The following is a 19,650-nucleotide window of genomic DNA, read 5'->3' as shown; positions in this document are numbered from 1 at the left end:
AGAGTCCTTCGGCAACGGGACACAACAAGGCCTGCTGCGTTGAGTGGATAAGAATTCGGTATTCGCAGAGCACCAACGTCACGAGATGAACGATAGTCTTGATATCAAATAGCTGGAATATCGGTTCAAGGGAGTATACAAGCGGCTGAAACCCTTGCTGGATGGCAATAAAGCTTCGTGTTTTCACTGGTGATATCTGAGGTCCCTGGGCCGATGCCGAACGACGAAGGTCCGGTCGTACAGATTCTTTCAGCATGTATATAGATGTCATAGAGGGAACCATTAGCTGCACTTTCAGGTTGTTGATGTCAAATTGAACACCGAATACACCGCGAACCGGGAGTGTGATGTCATGACAAAGGCTAATCAATTGTTTCCTGGTGGCTGCTAGACGATCTTTACCGCCAACTTCAGCACCATGATCATCCCTGCCATTTGCTGCCATCCACGCGTGTGCCACAGACAACAGACACGTCGTCACGTCTTCTATGGCAGGAATTCTCGTTAAAAATGCCACACAGGTAGAATGCCATTCGTTCACTTCAGCACCCTTGCTCTTTGGTCGGCGGTGGTACACCACGAGACATACAACGTATGATCGACACAGTCCATCATCACCACCCACCAGCACAAATGAAAAAAGCTTGGTCTTAGGTCGTTCAGTTTGAGTAATGATCTCCGGTCCGCCAGGAAAGCAAAACCACTCGATTTTTGTCGGTAGTGGGAAGTCGAGTCGATCGGCAAGCGGGTATCGGAAGCGTACTTGGGCCTCATCTAGACTTGTCGGAGCTACATCGCCGGCTGCTGTCCCCACTACGATTACATAGTCAATGACACCTGATTCCAACGGTATGGCGGCTGGATTCATCGTATCGGGACTTTGCAACTGCTTGGACACGGGAGACGCTAATGAAATCTCCGTTGCTGGGGACGATATTAGCACTGACGTTGGAGTTACTCGCCTCCTCTCAGGGCTCTGTGACCGAGTCGTTGGTATTCCATTGGGCACGAAACATAATGATACTCTTAGAGCAGTTCGCAGGCTCGACGACGACTCCTTCGAAACTAAAGGATACCACTGCTCCACCTCCTGCCCCTCCGGTAGACGTGTAAGCGGCAAACTCACTGTCACAAGCGACAAACAGTCCAGAATACATCAGCTGCGTACTCAATTTCAATACCATTGCAACTTTTCACCTTTCGTACCTTTTCCGATGAACCCTGGGTGAGACGTAACGTCGGCTTCCAATGGTAGACTCCCGTGGGTCTCATCTCTGGCTCGATCCACACAATACAAGACCAGCTCATCGCTGGAACTCACCTGCTCCATGTAAAACTCCTGCAATCCATAGCGACCAGCAAAGTATTAGCCACCGAGCACTTTGGCTATCAATTTGACAATTTTTTTTTGCATTTTTGACAGGATCGACGTACTTCATCCCAGCAGATGGCGCTGGCCCAAGGTCGCGCTTCAGTTGCATAGATCCCAGTGCTTTTCGCTGCGCAGAGCAGCACGCAGATCATATCCGGTACAGCTTCGAGCTGCGTTTTGCCCGGTACATGTTGGTGCTGAGACGGACGTCGTCCGGGAAAATGTAGCCATGATGATGACGTAGTCAGCGCTGCATTTTCGACAGTCCTCGGCGTCGGCAAGTCGATCGCTTGCAACACTGTCAAAAACGTCAAAAACGCTGTCAAAAATGCAATTTCCAACGCAAAAACGCGCGTAATTCGGACCTCGGATGCGCAGCGGGCCGACCACCACCTGGCCGGGCTTGGCCGCCGCCTTCTCGGATGCGCTGGCCAGCGCGGCGCGCGTGGGAGACAGAGACGCAGGCGTGGAGGGCACGTCGATCACCGTGACTCCGCTCATAGGCGCGCGGCGAGGCGAGCAGCAGCCGGCGTGAGCTCGAATTGGCCAGGACGTTTCGCCGAGCTATGATTGACTTGAGTTTCGTATGACGATCAGCGTACTTAAGGGGAACGACGGGGTCAGATAGAATGGCTCTGGCCTCCCGGTGCAAGAGCTGCTTGCCATGCCGCCATGCTGCATATATTGCCTCTACATAGAGGGCAATGGGTGGGTGAAGATGCTATTTAGACGCACTGTATTCGTTGCCCAAAATTGTTTGTCTTCCAGTCTACGAGAAGTAGTTTGCGTTGGCGATTACAGTACACGTGCATGTATATTTGTTCGCAGTTATTAGATCTCATGTGAATCGCAGCGAAAGGCGATTTCACCACTGCGCCAAGCTGCCGTTTTGGCCCCGTTTCCTTTGCAGCAGCTACGAGTCGCAGCCGACGACGTGGTTCTTCCGTCAACCAGCACAGTCTACAGCCTTACTGTATAAGGTGTTTGCTGACTGTGAAAGAGTTGCCAAGGCCTGTTCACGCTAAGATTTTTGGCGCAGATACGTTGAGCTGCAAGTCACTGCCGTGGCTGTGATTCTACAGTGCAACTACAGTAGCTATGTTACAGTCAGTCGACTGCAAGATCACAAAAGCCATCGTCGCGTCTGTCCAGCCTGGTGCACTGACAGATCTTCGCTGCGTTACACTACGGCACATGTAATACATGCACTTCACTGCTCTGCAATTCGACAGTCGAGCGCCGTGCACAATACACAGTACTCGCTCAAAAGAGCGCTTCAACATGCTGTCGGTCGATCGTGGCCACGTACCCCTGCAGCCAATCAGAGCGGCCCAAAAGCGCAGCCATGTGGGCCATCCAATCACCGCTCGCGTGTCAACTCACTTCGCAATTAATCGACGGGACCACGCAAGACACGACACTGCAGTTAGCATGGCTAGAGGAGGAGACGACGAGCTGTCGGTGGCGACGCTGTCGCTCGGGGACGGGGGCGCCCAGGTGGACGCGACGCTGGACGCGGTGCGCAAGAGCGTGATCGCCGGCGACGTGGAGCAGTTCCTGGCCACCGCGGGCGACCTTGGGGACCAGTCGCCGCTCGTGTACCTCATGGACTGGCTGCACACGTGGCAGCAGGAGTACGAGGCCTTCGTGCACGTGCTGGGCATCCAGGACGGCTTCGAAGACGACGGGGACGACGAGGAGGACGGCCGGGAGCAGGGCCAGGCCGAGAAGGACCTGGAGGAGATGGAGGCCGAGGCCGAGAAGCTCATGAAGGGGTTCGGCAAGGTGGCGACGGCGCTGCTGCAACGCCAGGGCGTCAAGGACCCGGACGCCGTCGTGGACCGCCACGGCTGGACGCTGCTGATGCAGGCGGCTAACTCGGGCCAGCTGGAGCTGGCGGAGGAGCTGGTGGCGCGCAAGGCCGACGTCAACTACGGCGGCACCGCCAAGGACGCGTCCAACCCGCTGTACCTGGCTATCGAGTCGGAGCACTCGGCGGTGGCGCTGTTGCTGCTCAAGCACGGCGCTATTGCGTCCGCCACGAAGCTCGTCACGACCCCCTCGGTGGGCGCGGAAGCTGGCGAGGAGACGGACGACGCGGAGGACGACGACTGCGCGCTGTTCCAGGCCTGCCGCTTCGGCCACATCAGCGTGATCAAGGAGATGATCACGCTGGGTGCGGACGTCAACTTTGCTCTGCCCTCGAACGGTGACCGCGCGCTGCACGTGGCTGTCATGTTCGAGATGCAGGAGGTTGTGGAGGTCCTGGCTGGAAGCGACAAGATTGACCTGAACGCGCTGAACGAGATCGGCCAGACGTGCCTCTTTGGCTGCTCCGGCGTTGAGATGGTCAAGCTGCTCGTTGCGAAGGGCGTCGACGCCAAGATTAAGGACGTTGACGGCGAGACAGCTCTCTCCGTGGCGCAGGCGCTTGGTGACGACGAGGTTGCCGAGTTCCTAGCGACGCTGTAGTTTTGTATTATCTTGCTTCTTTCAGACCAAGTTCTTACTTTGAGAACATCACACACAAATGCTTATAGACGCCACATTGAATGCGTATATTCCGCTCCCATTGCTTTAAGCTTCCAGGGTCATAATGGGTTGGCGAAGCGTGTGCTCCAAAAATTGGGGCAGCAGGTGCTCACTGTTGTAGTCGTCCAAGAGGTGCATGAGCTCGGCTCCCTTTCGACGAATTTCCTTTTCGTGGGTCTTCAAGAACGAACTCTCTCCATGAGTTTGCAGCGCCAAGTAGAGTGACAGCCACGTCTCGCAAGCCGTGCCGACACATTCCATGGGCTTGACGCCTTCCTCATCCAGGAGAGAAAGGAAATCGGGGAAGATGGACTGCTTCTCAAACAGATTTTCACCGAAGATTTCCACTAGGTGAGCTTCCGAGCACCATGCGCTCATCAGAATGAACACAAACGCGCACTTGGCACACTTGCAGCACCACTTGTCTCCATCAACAGCCTCGTTGCAGCTCAAAAATACGGGCAAGAAGTTTTCGGAGCTCTCTAATGAGCAGCTTGCAAAGGTTCGCGCGATCTGAACTTCCCATAGATGTTGGAGCGCCGAGAAATAGTGCAGATCCTCCACCAGGTACTTGCGGATGTACGCGTGCGCGCGCGTCTCAAAGTCGAAGCTCTTGTCGTACTGGTGGTTGACCGGGAGCCCCTCGTGCACAATATTGTTGCCATAATTCGCGCTGCGCTCATTGCCCACAGCTACATGCGTGAAGTCGCCCAAGATGGCTGCTAGCACGCTGTCAAATGCAACGAGCGCCGCCCAAGGGTGGCCGGCAGGTTGGTAGCGCGTGCCTCCGACTTCACGCTCCCACGTCTTATCGTCCATATTGTGCTCGAAACGGAAAGCAGAGGCACCCATACGGTTCTGCGTCATCCCGACGATCGCTTTGAATCGCCAGGTACGCTCAAATTCCTGCGGACGATCTCCCACGTGCAGCCAGGCACAAGGCGTATCACTCGATGATAGCAGTTGGTACACCACAAGCGAGTCCTTGCCACCTCCCCTGCGTTCCATAGTACGCCAAAATCAATCGACTACAAAAGCTTTCAGCGCGAACACAGAAGTCACTTACAATGGAACCAAGACCTTGGTCTTGCCCTGCTCCTCCAGCTTCCTATCCGGTAGCACCGGAAGAGCTTCATTGGCCGGCGCATCAACGACAATGTACAGGCGATCACGGTCCAACCCGTGCAGATACAGAAACTCGCTAAGCACGTTCTGGTAGAACTCCTCCCAGAAGTGAACCTGCAAGTTGCAATGTTAGTCCCAGCATGAACATTGCATCAGTCACTAAGCCACAACCATACACTCAATTGATTATCTGTCCGCACCTGCTCCGGGTTGAGATATCCCGCTTCGATGCGGATGTACTTGCAGTTGTAGCCCATCCAGAACCACGGCAGGATGCAGAGCCCAATGTGCAGCAACGCGTTGCGCACCACCGGCGACGCCTCGTCCACGTCTTGCAACGGGCCCGCCAAACTCATCGTGGCCTGGAAGCGACGGCCCCCGCAGAAATGGAATTGGAACGTTGCAAGACGTGACTCGGCGTCGAAGTGGATGCTCTCGAACGTGAGGTAGGGCTCGGCCTGCTCCAGCAGGTCCAGACCCAGCCCGGTCTCATCGTACTCGCAATCGGATTCAGCTTTAGCTTCGTAGTGGTGGTTGGAATTGAGGGCTGGCGTCGTTGTGCGCGGGGCCATCGATGGGAGGAGCTGCTCGGTGTTGTGTACAGTTGTCGGTCTCAAAAATGTGGGGCGGAGGCATGCCGTGCGAGTTCGATTTGGCTACACTTGCGGGGATTGGCTGATACTTCAACTCAGACGAGCGCGGATTGGCTGGAATCGGATTAATCTCTGATTTGTGATAATTGTTAAACGGGGTCAAGATGGCTACATTGAGCTGCATGGTGTTGCTTGCGGTTCCAGTAGTCCTGCAGCACTTGCAGCTTCAGACCGAGCTCGCGGTTCTCGTTAATGAGGTGTCGCACTTGCCGCTTTCGTTCCAAAAGCATGGAGTTGTCAGTGAGTTGCGCGTCGGCAGCTTTCAGTGCATTGGCTTGTTCAGACCTAGCAGCCTGCAGCCTCGCAACTTCCACCGTCGCTTGATTCACATTCTCCTGTTTTGGTAACAAGACAATTGCTACGACTATGAACTCAACAGATAGAATGTTGTAAAATGAAGTTGTGGATAAGTAGCTTACCTGCGCAGTATGCATCTCACTCTGGGCTTTGGATAGTCGCGTCGTGCCCTCATGGTGCAGTCGTCTCGCCCGCAGATAGCGATTGTTCAGCACTTTTTCGTAGCGTTCAAGTTGGTCTGTTTGCTGTTGTCGAGTCTGAATAGAGGGTACTAATTGCTGTCAGCGGGCCAATACGGATGAATTTTGGCGTATGAAAGCGGCGTCGAGACCTACCGCTTGAAGCTGGACAATTTCATTCCTCATGTCCTCCTGCCCAGTGACAATCGAGCTGGCATGCGCCTGCACTTGGTCTAGCCGAACACGCCACGAGCTCTCAGCTGGACGATGATGAAGCTTATCCTGTAGTAGTGTGTGCAGTTTCGGAAGCATACGACGACGCTCGAGCTCCCACGCAACTGGGTCAATATCGGTGTGAATCATAGCATTCTCTCTGTCATTGTCCTCGGCTAAACCAGAAATCTGGCGTTCCTCTTTCACAACCACCCACCGAGAGAAAACATCGTTGTCTTCGGTATCAAGTGAGGTAGTTGATTCTCCAATCCCGTCGCTACTGGCATTTTGTTGTCCGTCATCATTTGTAACATCCAACGCATCGCACGACTCTAATGTTTCAATGGGCTCTCTTGGATATGCCGGCGGGGTAGTACAATACTCTTCTCCACTTACAACAGCTGCAGTCAATGCATCCAATAGCTCACAAACTTCGATGCCAACGCCACTGGTTAGCGCAGGGGCGCTCAACTGCGCCACCTCTGGAACACCAACTTTCTCAGCCGCTAAAAGAATTTTTTGAGCTACCACAATGGGCGGTATCTCATGCTGATCATCAGATTCACCGCCACCTAAGAGCGATAACAACCATTGTGATAAAATCCGCATGTCTTCGAAACGAGATTGAGGTGTCACTTTCGGTAACATGCGGCTGTCCGAGGAGAAATATGTTGGTGAAATGCTTTTCTTGAGCACCTTTTCATACCGCAAAATTCTCAATCTCTCAAAAATCAATTCCATCCGCGCTTCAGCATGCCTTTTCCTAACCATTTCCTCGGATTGCCCATTGCTAGTATCTCCCTGGGATGATGGGGGTCGAGACTGTGGCGGAGTCTCTTGTTGTTGGTCAGAAGATGAAGGCCGCGACGGGTTCTCATTCTCTGGCGAGTTCTTTCTTCTACTACTTCTCGATCGAGACGAGCGCGCCTCCGGTTCTTTGCTTGTAGTATCCTTGTTATTATTTTCAGCAGCAGTCTGATGCTGTCGCATTCGCTCCTGCAATACGGCACTGGGTGGTCGTGTTCGACAAGCTTCCCGCACTTCCTGCATACTCGGTCGATCAGACGATGTAAGCGAAATCATTCGCTTAACGAGACCGCGCAGGTGGTCACTATAAACCGCTGGAATCTCCTCGTAGTAGCCTTTATTGATTTTCTGGAACAACCCCACTAGGTTCAATCCCTCCGATTTAAACGGCGACCGAAGCATTGCGAGCTCGTACAAAATGCATCCCATAGACCACACGTCGCTCTTCCAGTCGTAACTTTCGCCACGCAGCACCTCCGGCGACATGTACAGCGGCGTCCCCACCTTCGAGCGGGCCTCCACCGTATTTTCACTCAAATACCGCCCCAAGCCGAGGTCTCCCACTTTCACCACACCTTTCAACGTCAAAAATATGTTCGCCGGTTTGAGGTCGCGGTGCATGATGCGCGCCTGGTGCAGGTACAAAATGGCGCCGCAGAGCTGCGTAAAGTACCTCCAGATGGTGCGTTCGTCGAACCGCACGCCCTTTTCATTGGCTTTCCGGATCTGGCGCTTGAGGTCGCCAGCTTCTGCCCACTCGAACGCGATGTAGAGCTCGTTGTTCTGCACGAACGCATCCAGGTACTGGATGATGTTCGGGTGGCTGACCGACTGCACCAGACGCACCTGCACCGCAATAACAGCATAAAAAAGTATTGGCAACTCATCAGCAACTTGTCGTCAATGCATGACCATTGCGGCAACATTGGGCCGCACCTCCTTGAGCGTTTTCTCCCGAGCTTTGAGGTTCATCATGTCGAAGATGGCGATCTTCTTGAGCGCCACGGCCTGGCCGTCGCGGCGGCGCTTGGCCTTGAACACCACCGAAAACTTGCCCTTGCCGATGGGCTTGAGCACCTCGTAGTCGTCCAGCTGGCCGCCGTCCGCGAACAGCGCGCGCTGCTCGTCGGTCAGCGAGTCCATGGACCCCCAAGAGTCAGTCACCTTGCTAGACTGCACCCCTTGAAGGCGAAGAGCTCAAATCCCTTTTCGACCAGTCAGAAGAGGGTTCCACGCACAATTTGGACCAATGGGAAAAGGACACCCACTGTCAGTATATGCCACGCTGAATCAGCAGTTTTTGGACGAACAAACAAGCAGCACGCCTGGGGCTGTACCAGTGTGAGAGACCAGGGTGAGTGACCGTCGTCCATCTGCAACTCCACCGAGCTGAGACTTGCACAGACTTGCTAGCAACTTGCATTCGCGCGTCCGAGTGGCCCGCAGCATTGGTTCCACTCGACTAATCGACTTTCGCAGGATACTTGGACATCGGGTGGTCGACGGCAGCAATCGGCTTCGAGCGACGACACCAACCGTAGCGACGAGCACCCTCCCCTTATCGGAACACTCTCGGACCTGAATAGGTAATTTAACACTTCAGCTGGCACCGCACCGGTGTCAGACTTTCTTAGTCTGAGGGCAGTAAAGAGTACTAAAAGAGTGATATTGTTAGACAGACAGGGTCCAGTCGGCAGTCAGTCACCAACCAAGAGAAGCAGACCTCGCCCCACCAACCTCTGACACTGGTTGTCTGATCACGAACCGAACTCGTTCATCCAAGTTGAGAACAACAATGCCCCGCACCAGGAAGAAAGCGCGCTCGTCGAGCGACAGCGACGACGCCTATGCGCCACCGGCCTCTGTTCGTCGGCCATCAATGTACGAAAGACGCTGGATACGGGTTGTGATCTCGACCGAGTGGGTGTCGAGACTTCTTCGACCCTGTTCGGTTGGGTGGCTGCTGCTCACCCACCCCACTGACTTCAATGTGTCATGCACTACAGCAAGGCGCAGCCACGAGAGCAACGTGAGCGTCGGACCCCGATGGCTTTCTCGCCGACCGCTGACACGCCGCGGAAATCCCGAAAGCCCAAGGACTTGAGTCCCGACGCTGACGGCAACGCTCCCCCTGCTCCTCCTACACCCGCTCGCCCAGAGTACAAACGGCTGGAGAACAAGATCAAGTCGCAGGTGCGAGCAAAGGATCACCATACCTTTTGTCGACAACACTAACCTATATTACTCGCTTGCTCAGGCGCATCGACTGCGATACCCACTCGCCTTCGTCGAGGCCTACGAAGCTGAGGGCTGGCGCAAATCGAGTCGTGACAAGCTCAAACCCAACAAGGAGCTAGAGACCGAACACCGCAAGATCGCGAAAGGCCAGCGTGCTCTTATCGATGGTCTGAATGAGCTGAAGGCGCTGAACGCGAACGAACCGCAAGTGCCACTGCTTGCCAAGTTTGAAGAAGTGCACTGCTCGCGCTGCGGGAGCACGGATACCGAGCCCGACAACGATATCCTGCTCTGTGACAGTATCGGTTGCCATCGCGCGTACCACCAGAAGTGTCAGACACCGATTGTGCTCACTGCCAAAATTCCAGCAGGTGAAGAGCCTTGGTTCTGTGAGGTGTGTTTGGCTGTGTTCGAGTGCCTTAAATCGATCAATTCGGTCTTTGGTACGGCATACGAAAACGTCGACGACCTCTTCCCAGAGCTAGCTACTGCTGGCCAACAACCAACTACGGATGAAGGTTGTGCGGCTCAATCGGGAGAGAAGAGCGGGGCTGTTGCCGCTGTTGAAGAGGACGACGAAGAGGATGACGAGGATTTTGTTTGCAACGATGACGACGAGGACGATGAAGAAGAAGAAGAAAGTGATGCAGACGAGAATGCGTCAGGAGATGCAGGCGGCGTTGAAGAAGAAATCGCCGAGGAGGTCCCGGAGAGCGCCCAAGACTTGCTTTACCTTAGCAAGGACGATGTCATCGACCTAAATCAGTACGTCGCAATAACTGCCTTGCTTTCAGCGGCTTGTACCTAACATTTGTATGTTTTGCAGGCGATCGACGCGGTCTAAGAGTGCAAGTCTACCCCCGAAGCCCGTTCACAAGAAGGCAAACCTTGTGGGTGAACCAGCGGCCAAGATCGACCGTAAAACTGGTGAAGTGATTCTTGGAGTTGTGGCCGAGTATGAGCCACCTGCTCCGGGGAGGTATTCTCGCTGGCGCGTTGACTACCGTGATGGCACCTCGGAACACCTGACGCGCAGTAAGACCATGTCTGCGATTAATCGCGCTGCTGTTGAGGATAGTGACAACGAGCTAAACGGTGACGACTCCGAAGCTGATGCGGCGCTGATTGTTCGTGGGAAGCGCAAACGCAACGACGTTGACTATCGCCAACTCAACGAGCTAATGTTTGCCGGCAAAGACGAAGACAGCGAAGAGGACGAGACGTTCGAGGTCAAAGAAGGAAGCGACGAGGAACCCGATGAAGAAGAAGATGACGACGAGGAAGGCGACGGAGACGCCGAAGGTGAAGGTGAGGGTGAGGGTGAAGTTGAAGGTGAGGGTGAGAGTGAGAAAGCCAAGAACGTGTCCGATCAACCATCGCCCACCACTGTGACTGCATCGCACGACGACGTATCTCAACCATCGAATGAAAAGCGCAGCCATCGCATGCGCGCTCCTGTCGACTACGTCTCGATGCATGAAGGTCTGCTCTCTTAGAGCTGCCGTATGTCCGGCTGAAACCTTACCTAGCAAGATTTTAGATACAGCGATCATAGATTGCTTGAAAATACAGGGTTTGCTTCGCATTTTCGGTGCTTTCACTGCTTCAATAGATCGGAAACGTCGGGTCGACTCCGTCTTCCTTCGCGTATTCGGTGTATCCGCCATCGACGTTAAACACGTCCTGAATGCCACTATGGAGCAGCCATCGAGTCACTTTAACGGAGTCCACGCCTCGACGACAGATCACGAATGTTGGTTTAGTCGCACTACATGTACTCGAGGTATCACTGTGCAAACTCGCGATAACTTTGGCGGGGTCCTGCTTCATCAACTGAGCCGTTGGAATATTCACTGCCTCGGGGAAGTGCACCATTTCGAACTGGGTATGCGCACGTGTATCCAGCAAATTATAGTTTCGCTGCTCGGTTTCTCCTTCTGATGTGTTCTCCCGCAACTTCTTAAACTCTTCGACATTGATATGAAACTCAGGCCCAAGATCGTCAACTGTTTTTCCATCCCTACAACTGCCTTCGACAAGCAGGGAGGCATCCAAAGACCCCATCCAATTCTGTTCGGACGCAAGGACACCTTTGCCGCAAGAAAGACAGTCAGGGTTCCGCTTCTTGCTGATTTTTAAACGACGAAATTGTCCGTCGTACGCATCGTAAAAGCACTGCACACCAACGAGAGGTTCTCCGACACCCGTAACAATCTTGATTGCTTCCATCGCCTGTAGACACCCAATCACCCCAGGCACAACGCCAATCACACCGTTCTCTGCGCAGCTCATCGCAACTCGCGGCGGTGTCGGGTATAAGCACCGGTAGCACCCCGTCGCGTTTTCATCTTCCTGATACGTGAACACTGTCACCTGTCCCTCCAGCCCCAAAGCACTTCCTGACACCAGTGGCTTGTTCCGACGAGAGCAGGCGTCGTTAACGAGGTAGCGCGTGCCTACGTTGTCTGAGGCGTCGACGACCACGTCGTACTCTCCAACCAGCGTCAACGCATTGGCAGCAGTGAACCGCGTCGGGTACGCGATGCAGCGCACCAACGGATTCAGCTCTCGCAGTTTCCTCTTGGCTGAGTCCACCTTCTTCTCTCGTCCCTTCGCTCCCTGCTCATCGTGCAGAACCTGCCGGTGCAAATTGCTGCGATCGACGTGGTCCCCGTCGACGACTGCCAGCGTCCCCACACCCATGGCGGCCAAGTACATAGCAACTGGCGATCCGAGGCCGCCAACGCCAATCAGCAGCACGCTCGCAGCTCGCAACTTGAGTTGCGCCTGGACTCCGAACTCCTTCACGAGCATTTGCCGCCCGTAACGCTGCAACTCCGCTCTTGAGAAGGGCGAGTACATCAAAGTCTCCGCTAAATCCTCCGTGGTCTTGTCTTCTTTGCGCTTGGCAACGCTCTCATCCGCTTTCTGGTGCTTTTCGAGTTGCGCTCGAAGCTGAGCATTCTGCACTCGGAGTTCTTCTAGCTCGTTCTCCAATGCCGAGCAACGAGAGCACGCGGGGGCAGCACTCGTCGCCATCGTCGAGCAGCTCAGTCACCGACCCACAATTTTGACAATAGAGAGCCCAAATGCGAATTTCACAATAACGTGGACAGTCTGACGTGGCGTGTCAGTCTGAGCAACTGCAGCCCCACGAAGCCGAAGATGAAGCTCGTTGGTGTTCAGCGCTCGTGTCGCCCCGCTTTGCTGCGTTTTGCAGCCGCTGCAACTGGGGGACAATGCAATGCCCCGAAATTGCTCGTCGCGGGGTTGTCCACCTCGTCGTTCTCGCAAGCGGAAGACAAAAAGTCGATTCTGGAACTGCTGCAGCGAGTGGCGGACGGGAAGGTCTCACCTCAAGCGGCGGCGGAGCTCTGTGGCCCCGCGGCAGAGTACGAAGCAGTGGGGGATTTTGCAAAGATCGACACTAAGCGGGAGGCGCGCACGGGGTTCCCCGAGGTGGTGTATGCCGAGAGCAAGACACCGGAGCAGGTGGCGGCCATCATGAAGGTCATGATCGGCGGGGGCGAGGACAACGTCATGGCTTCACGCGTCACCCCAGAGGCTGCGGATGCAATCCGCGCTTTGATGCCGGTACGGAAGAACGGAGATTGTGAAGGGGGTGTAGCTGGAAGGATTGTGTTTTGACAGTCAACGACGTTTGGACAGGGTCAGCATCTCACGTACTACGCAGTGCCGCGCATTTTGGCGTCAAAATCTTTGGACACCGCATACAAGACTGAAGAGAAGAAAGCGAGTGCCAATGATCCGGAGAAGGTGTGCTAAGAATGTTGTGCTGACCGTTAGTTTGTCTCTCTAACCATTTCTGTTGATTCCTCGCGATGCTGTAGGAGGCCCCCATTGCGTGTGTGCTCTGTGCCGGAACGTCTGATCTACCCGTCGCTGAAGAAGCCGCTGTTACCCTTGGTAAGAAGACTTTGTCTTGACCCTGCGTGCACTGCGTCAATTTGTTATCATTGCAAACTTGTTTTCATAACAAACTAACCAACCTGCTACCCGACAGAGCTGGCCGACTACAAGGTCACTCGTCTTTACGACGTTGGTGTGGCTGGTATCCACCGTCTGCTGCGCAACCAGCACGTGCTGCGAGCGTCGGACGTTGCTATTTGCGTAGCTGGGATGGATGGCGCATTGCCTGGTGTTGTGGTGCGTGAAGCGGTGACATTCCCGTTCTTGGATCCATTAACTCACTTTATATTACGCACATATATACACACAGGGAGGACTCACGTCTTCGCCAGTGATCGCGGTTCCAACGAGCGTGGGCTACGGCGCAGCTTTCGGCGGCCTGGCCCCATTGCTGACGATGCTCAACGCGTGCTCCCCTGGCGTGGGCGTCGTCAACATCGACAATGGTTTCGGCGCCGCCGTCCTCGCAGGTACGCCCAACTTGTGCAAACCTTGGTTTCACCTCAACTTCAACATGTCATATCTAACTCAAAGTTGTCCTCCTCTGTCCTCCAGCGCGCATTCTGCAGCAGCTACGCTGACTATTGGCCGGCTAATAGGTCCTAACCACCCCGTAGCCAATCATGCGTCCCCAATGCGCCCTTTTAGCCAATCACCCGTCGAGTGCATCGTATCGTTGACCCGAGAGTTCCAATCCAGTAGAAGAGCCTTGAGTAGCAATGGGCCGGAAGAAGTCACCGACTCGCAAGCACTCCGCCCAGCGCTACGTGGACCCGGAGGCATCGCGCTCGTCGTCGTCTGCGTCCGAGATGCCCAGTCGCTTGGATAACGTGTCTCCGTCCTCGCTGCGTGGACTGGCAGCCACCAAAGAGGAGATGGACACGGAGTCCTCCTCGGATGGGGTCCAACTGCCGAGCGCCTCGTTCCAGGGGATTCGTACAGCGCTGCCCATTGGTGACGACGCTCACAAAGGGCGAGAAAATCGACGAAAACGACGCAGCAGCGGAGACGACGCCGTGGACCGTCGACAGGAGGCAGCAGAGGATTCCAGTGGCGACGAGGAGCGACACGAGGTGGTCACGATCTCCGTCGCGGAGCTCGAGAAGTGGCAGCAGAGGGTCATTCTGCACATCGAAGACCATTTCACAAGTACGTTTGGAGACTTGGTTCCGTGGTTTTGAAGGAGGCTCTGACGTGTTTTTTGGTTTCGTGGACAGATGAGCAATTGAAGAGAATCGCCGAGTTTGGGCGTGTGCATGGGAGCGTGGTGCAGGAGGCCAAGCAGTATGTGAGCAACATGGAGGTGCAGTTGAAGAACCAATTCGAAGAGGAGCGGGCGGCGCTGCGTGCACAGGCGGAGGAGTTCGTGGCCAAGACGAGCGCGGAGAATGCGGCGCTGAGGCGGCAGGTAGAGCAGTTAGAGCGGCAGGTCGACGGATTGGAGAAGCAGGTCGATGTGCTGGAGAAGGAGAAGGTGAAGAATCAGCAACTGGACAAGGAGCGGCAAGTTAATCGCGGGCAGTTGCTGCCGAACCACTCACCTCCGAACCACCAGACCCAAGTCCAACCGAGGAACGGGGAGGCTAACGTGAACACAGAAAATCAACCGACAAACGGGAGCCACGACACTAGCAGGGACGAAAGTGGTGGAAGTGATACCAGCCATCCGCCGTTGGCCGCCAAGAAGGGGGCAGGTGGAACGATCGACCATTGCAGTACATCGAAAGCTACCCACCCAGTACCCCGCCACGATCCAGGCTTGGAGACACCCCAACTACAGCCACCACCTCCGCAGCAGCACCACCACCTCCGGCAAAAACAACCGCCCTACAGCAATGTTCCTGTCAACGGAACCCGGACGCATCCAGATGCGATAGAGCACATAGCTAAACCACCCGGGGACCTTGCCGCTGCGCGTGAGAGCCATGGCATTAGTTGATGAGGCATCACGGCCATGCAGTTGAAAGTATTTAATAAGTTGAGTTGAGCGATGATATTGATTTGGATGCAAAACAGTGAGCGATTGTCGTCGTTCACCTAATGGGTTCTACAAACACTAGCTGCGCTGAGCTGTGCGCTTCGCGCTGTTGAAGAGGTTACAGTGTCTACACTCTGTTCTTGCTGGTGGCGCACTCCTTACCAGCGCCGACGGTCACGGGCACGTGCCAGCAGTGGCCCTTCTGGTAGCCGCCCTTGACAATCTCGTCCTTCTTGACGCTGAACGTCCACTTGTCGTCGAAGGTGACGAACTCGGTCTTCAGCCAGTCCTCAGAGAAGTGCAGCATGAAGAAGCCGTACGGGTTGCCAGCGGCAATCCAAGCGTGCTCAACGTACTTCTCCGCAACCTCAGGCGGCATGCCCGACGTCTCGGACTGGATACCGCCGCCGCCACCGTTCTCGTAGAAGTGGGTGCCCCAGTTGCTGATGTCGTGGTTGAAGCCGTGCGTGTGGCCGTTGAGCCACACGTGAGCGCCGCCCTCCTTCGTGATCATGAACCATTCCTTCATCTTGTCCTCGCTCATATGGAAATGCGGGGAGTAGTGCGAGTTGATGACCTTCCATGTCGCCGTGGACGCCGCCAGGTCCTTCTTGACTTGATCAAGCGAGTCGTCCCACCACTTCTTGATGGTGTCGGCGCACGCGTTGTACATTTCGGTGCTGCCGCCGGCGCACAGCTCATCACCAGGGATGCGGTCGTTGCACGTGTTGCCCAGGGCCTTGGCCTCGGCAGCGCTCAAGTTTTTCTTTTTGACATAGCCGTAGCACTGGCAACAAATCTGCATGACGCCGTGCGAGTCGGCGAAGTTGGTGTCGATGTTAAAGATGTCGACCGAGACACCGTTCGCCTCCACGCTCTCGACGTAGTAGTGGTCCGACAGTTTCCAGCGGTCGCTGTTGGCGCTCTTGTACTCCTGCTGAAGCGAGAACTTGAGGTTCAGGTACTTGAGCATTTCCTCGGTGCTCTCGCACTCGCGGAAGTTGTAGTCCTTGTCGCCGCAGATGTACTCGGAGCCACCAAGATCGTGATTGCCGACGACATTGATCCATGGGATGCCCTCGAGCTCCGGCTGGTCGTACACGCTCTCGAACGTGGTCTCCATGCGGTAGTCAATATCATCGGGGCCGGCACCGTTCCAGTAGATGTTGTCACCGTGACCGATGATGCGGGAGGGCTTGATGTCGCCGGCGGCCTGGGCCAGGATCTCGGCGATGTTGATCTGCGCCCAGTAGTCGATCTTCATCTCGAGTGAGTCGTTGGCCACCTTGCGATACTTGTTGCAGCATGATCCGGGCTTGTCCGTGGTGGCACCCCAGTCGCCAATGGCGAGCATGGTGAGCGCCGCCTTGGCCTCCTCGGGGTCGCTCGACGGCTCCTTGTTGGCCGAGCCGCTGCCGCTAGCCGTGGTGTTGGTCAGCAGGTCCGACTCGCTCACATTGGTGGATGAGGACGTCTTGCCCGACGCCGTGCCCGAGCCGGAGCTGCTGGACGTGGTCTCTCCGCTGGTGGTGGTGGCGCTGTCGTCGCCGCTGCGGCTCGTGACGCCGACGATGATACCCACGGCCACACCGATGACCACAAGCACGCCGACGACGATGAGCACCTTACGTGCTGCCACCATGGCTGTCTTTAAGCTATTAGTAAGTAGATTGGGGTAACAGCAGCGAGGTGGTATTCCTTCCTCGGCTGACTGGTGTGTAGCTTGGTGCTTCCTGGGCAGAAGGTTGGCGGAGGCGACGCAGAACTGGGAATGGAGCCGCGCGCTTGATGTGCAGCAGGGTGCGCGCTCTCTGGGCCGTGGCGTGCTTGGCCTCTACCGGCTAGGCTTGCACTTGCCCCCAGTATGGCGGCCTGTCCTCCCCCTACGAATGTAACGCAGCCACCACCGCAATGCCATCGAACAGCAAGAGATCGTCAGGACGCGAGGCTTGAAGCTAACGTGTCTGACGACTTTTGCAGCTCTCGGATTGGCCGAGACGTGGATCTGACTCGTTTATGGCGTGAATTAATCTCCAGATGGTTTAGTCTCGCAGACTAAAAAAACGTGACGGATCTCTGCTTTCGATGGGCTGCGCCCGCAGCGCGCAATGGGCTTGGTCCTTGGCCATCGACAGTCGCGTCGACTGCCATTTCCAAGCCAAGCTCCACCACCTCGGGGCGGCCAAAGACCCGCTGCAATCGCGTTCGTGTCGCCATCGACTGACGCGAAACGGGCGACGACCAGCAGTCATGCATGCGCCTGTCGTCGAGCCTTGATTCGACAGAAATTGAGGTAGCCGCGACACGCTGCACTTGCACTTTATGCAGCAGCCATTCACCTTGGTGCGCACCTGTTTGGCTGAGCGATGAGTTGCGGACATGTCCTCCCGGACGGAGCGCCAAGGTGCTTGGAGCTTCCCCGCAAGGGGATGGCTTTATAAAACGCAGCTACGCCATAAGATTGCACACCAGGCGAGCACACAACGCCAGAATCGAACGTTTCCAACGCCACATCAGCGCCACCGTCATACATCGGCGTGGGGCATGCACTCTTGCTTTGCACCTATCCGGCTACCCGCCTTCGTATACGCTCACACACCATGTATGAGTAATACATATTACATGTACTATCGGATCCAGGTTAGCATCGTGGCGCCTCAATACAATGGCGAATATCCGGGTGATTGTTTGTTCTAAGTTTGCACCTACGCACTAAAGCATCCGTGGGGCGGTACATGAGTTGGATTTCGAAAGGGCAAGCAATCCCAATACATATACAGGAGTTTATCTAGATGTAATACATGTACAACATGTTACAGCGCCATGGTTCATGAGGCGTTGGGGCATTGTATGCCGGTACCAGTAAGCATGACCGGGTATGCTGTAAGCCCTCGGCTTCCGTATTCGATTAAGGGTTCAAGACCTTCACATATTTCTTCGTCTAAACATGCTGTTGACGAAGAGCAACGATCGCCTGTTCATTCGACAAAGCTTATTCTTGATGACCTTTACGCAGGTACGCAGGATCCAGGCGAACGGTACACACGCAGTGTCGTTCTGCATCCATAGGACGCTGGCTTGCAGAACGACAGTGGCCCTAGAGATCGTATGATGTTCCTAAAAAAAGCTAAGTTCGACCTTTTGCATGCGAATTATACACAGCGAAAGAACTCTACTACCCAGGAACGTTACGTCTGGCGTTAAATTGCTTTTGAGCAACCACGTCTTAAATAATGTCCAAGTTGTGGTCTTGACTCGTGACTCACAAGCTCCCAGAATTTTGGGGCGATAGCCATTAAACTTGCGAGCCAAATCCACAGGCTGGTGGTACTGCCGTTTCGTGTATTTGTGTAGCTGGCCAGCGATACGATCTTGCCTGTTCGAGCGAGCATGCAGATTGCGAAATGCAGTACGCTGGTCCGTCCTGGTCCACATCATCACCTCGAGCGCATCATCCCCGGAATTTTCTGTGAAGGGTGGCGGCGACAAGGTGTCACTGTGTGGACACCACCAGGCATGCTTCCGAGGCATTTGGCAATACCCAAGTAGAGCGTTGTGATAGAGATGACCAAGACCAGGTTTCGTTGAACGAAGGGTTTCAGAGCAAGAATATCACCATAGGACAGAGCGTCTGCTCCAGTGACTCCAGTCATGCCGCAACGAATTCGACGTATACGAAGCTCACTTCGTAGCCCCCCCCCCCCTCCCCCTCCATTCAGTGCATTAGTGTTGGGTGGTGAACGTCGCGGACGTGTTCTTGTTGTAATCCACTCGTCATTGCGCACTTCTGTCCAGTGATGTTGAACCACTTTGGATCCTGGTTTAACAGCGTCAACGTGGCACTTGGGGTGCGTCTCTGCTTGTAGCCAAACGTCGCTTGTCGCCACTTACACCTAGACAAAAACTCCTTTTAGGCCTTAAAGAGCCAAGACCACACAGCCCCTGGCCATCCCTTGGGCCACGGCAACCAGTGGTTGCGTCGGCTCCCGGCAGCTTCAACTTGGGTGCGATCTTCCGTTACGCATTTCATCCAATGGCGTCCGTCCATCACCTCCATTGGCCTAAAACGTCGGGAGCGAAAGGGGGAACGATTCTCGCTTGAGTGCCCTTTCCCCGCGCTGGAGTGACATCTTCCCCCCTCGCTCCCCCCGCCAACCCCCATATTCTGCACGAAGGAAACTCAGGGGAGAGCAGAGCAGAGCAGAGCAGCGGATCGAGTCGCCCCGAGCCTCGCCCGTCGACCAGCCCAGCCCAGCCGCCCGCAAGCCAGCCAGCCGCGCAGCCCCGGAGCCCCCCGCGCTGCATTTTTCATTTTGCGTGTATTGC

The 19,650-nt window shown here is 55.2% G+C and overlaps 10 protein-coding genes across 11 annotated transcripts; 4 read left to right on the top strand and 6 right to left on the bottom strand.

Moving 5' to 3' along the window:
- Positions 1 to 183: 183 nt before the first annotated feature.
- IUM83_07744 (uncharacterized protein) lies at positions 184 to 1,873 on the bottom strand (the record flags this gene model as incomplete). The annotated part of the gene is made up of 6 exons (XM_067932065.1): positions 184 to 246; positions 338 to 428; positions 1,077 to 1,125; positions 1,207 to 1,339; positions 1,435 to 1,670; positions 1,738 to 1,873. 6 exons carry the CDS (start codon positions 1,871 to 1,873, stop codon positions 184 to 186), a joined length of 708 nt encoding a protein of 235 aa, XP_067786253.1.
- Positions 1,874 to 2,803: 930 nt separating this feature from the next.
- IUM83_07743 (Ankyrin repeat protein) lies at positions 2,804 to 3,844 on the top strand (the record flags this gene model as incomplete). Its single annotated transcript, XM_067932064.1, has 1 exon — positions 2,804 to 3,844. The coding sequence occupies one exon, from the start codon at positions 2,804 to 2,806 to the stop codon at positions 3,842 to 3,844; it is 1,041 nt and encodes a 346-aa protein (XP_067786280.1).
- A 105-nt stretch (positions 3,845 to 3,949) lies between these two features.
- IUM83_07742 (NEK protein Kinase) lies at positions 3,950 to 5,601 on the bottom strand (the record flags this gene model as incomplete). Its single annotated transcript, XM_067932063.1, has 3 exons — positions 3,950 to 4,901; positions 4,971 to 5,143; positions 5,230 to 5,601. 3 exons carry the CDS (start codon positions 5,599 to 5,601, stop codon positions 3,950 to 3,952), a joined length of 1,497 nt encoding a protein of 498 aa, XP_067786275.1.
- Positions 5,602 to 5,771: 170 nt separating this feature from the next.
- On the bottom strand, positions 5,772 to 6,601 carry IUM83_07741 (NEK protein kinase; the record flags this gene model as incomplete). The annotated part of the gene is made up of 4 exons (XM_067932062.1): positions 5,772 to 6,017; positions 6,102 to 6,236; positions 6,315 to 6,496; positions 6,589 to 6,601. The coding sequence occupies 4 exons, from the start codon at positions 6,599 to 6,601 to the stop codon at positions 5,772 to 5,774; spliced, it is 576 nt and encodes a 191-aa protein (XP_067786279.1).
- A 671-nt stretch (positions 6,602 to 7,272) lies between these two features.
- On the bottom strand, positions 7,273 to 8,321 carry IUM83_07740 (NEK protein kinase; the record flags this gene model as incomplete). Its single annotated transcript, XM_067932061.1, has 3 exons — positions 7,273 to 7,298; positions 7,424 to 8,024; positions 8,115 to 8,321. 3 exons carry the CDS (start codon positions 8,319 to 8,321, stop codon positions 7,273 to 7,275), a joined length of 834 nt encoding a protein of 277 aa, XP_067786460.1.
- A 652-nt stretch (positions 8,322 to 8,973) lies between these two features.
- IUM83_07739 (Homeobox protein HAT3.1) lies at positions 8,974 to 10,912 on the top strand (the record flags this gene model as incomplete). Its single annotated transcript, XM_067932060.1, has 4 exons — positions 8,974 to 9,059; positions 9,185 to 9,371; positions 9,436 to 10,181; positions 10,243 to 10,912. The coding sequence occupies 4 exons, from the start codon at positions 8,974 to 8,976 to the stop codon at positions 10,910 to 10,912; spliced, it is 1,689 nt and encodes a 562-aa protein (XP_067786306.1).
- Positions 10,913 to 11,551: 639 nt separating this feature from the next.
- IUM83_07738 (Adenylyltransferase and sulfurtransferase MOCS3) lies at positions 11,552 to 12,455 on the bottom strand (the record flags this gene model as incomplete). Its single annotated transcript, XM_067932059.1, has 2 exons — positions 11,552 to 11,648; positions 11,740 to 12,455. The coding sequence occupies 2 exons, from the start codon at positions 12,453 to 12,455 to the stop codon at positions 11,552 to 11,554; spliced, it is 813 nt and encodes a 270-aa protein (XP_067786307.1).
- A 126-nt stretch (positions 12,456 to 12,581) lies between these two features.
- IUM83_07737 (1-(5-phosphoribosyl)-5-amino-4-imidazole-carboxylate carboxylase) lies at positions 12,582 to 13,927 on the top strand (the record flags this gene model as incomplete). 2 transcript variants are annotated; one of them, XM_067932058.1, is made up of 6 exons in its annotated part: positions 12,582 to 13,010; positions 13,086 to 13,169; positions 13,268 to 13,343; positions 13,441 to 13,583; positions 13,657 to 13,816; positions 13,902 to 13,927. In XM_067932058.1, 6 exons carry the CDS (start codon positions 12,582 to 12,584, stop codon positions 13,925 to 13,927), a joined length of 918 nt encoding a protein of 305 aa, XP_067786301.1. The 2 variants fall into 2 exon arrangements, with proteins under 2 accessions (XP_067786301.1, XP_067786302.1); XM_067932057.1 differs by having other exon boundaries at positions 13,086 to 13,193.
- A 138-nt stretch (positions 13,928 to 14,065) lies between these two features.
- IUM83_07736 (1-(5-phosphoribosyl)-5-amino-4-imidazole-carboxylate carboxylase) lies at positions 14,066 to 15,415 on the top strand (the record flags this gene model as incomplete). The annotated part of the gene is made up of 3 exons (XM_067932056.1): positions 14,066 to 14,495; positions 14,564 to 14,820; positions 15,407 to 15,415. 3 exons carry the CDS (start codon positions 14,066 to 14,068, stop codon positions 15,413 to 15,415), a joined length of 696 nt encoding a protein of 231 aa, XP_067786303.1.
- A 36-nt stretch (positions 15,416 to 15,451) lies between these two features.
- IUM83_07735 (Calcineurin-like phosphoesterase) lies at positions 15,452 to 16,966 on the bottom strand (the record flags this gene model as incomplete). The annotated part of the gene is made up of 1 exon (XM_067932055.1): positions 15,452 to 16,966. The coding sequence occupies one exon, from the start codon at positions 16,964 to 16,966 to the stop codon at positions 15,452 to 15,454; it is 1,515 nt and encodes a 504-aa protein (XP_067786424.1).
- Between the last annotated feature and the right edge of the window lie 2,684 nt (positions 16,967 to 19,650).

The sequence above is a fragment of the Phytophthora cinnamomi genome, assembly GCF_018691715.1.
Source record: "Phytophthora cinnamomi strain GKB4 chromosome Unknown Contig68, whole genome shotgun sequence".
Lineage (NCBI taxonomy): Eukaryota > Oomycota > Peronosporomycetes > Peronosporales > Peronosporaceae > Phytophthora > Phytophthora cinnamomi.
Note: the sequence above shows the minus strand (reverse complement) of the source record. Positions and strands in the feature narration are given on the sequence as shown.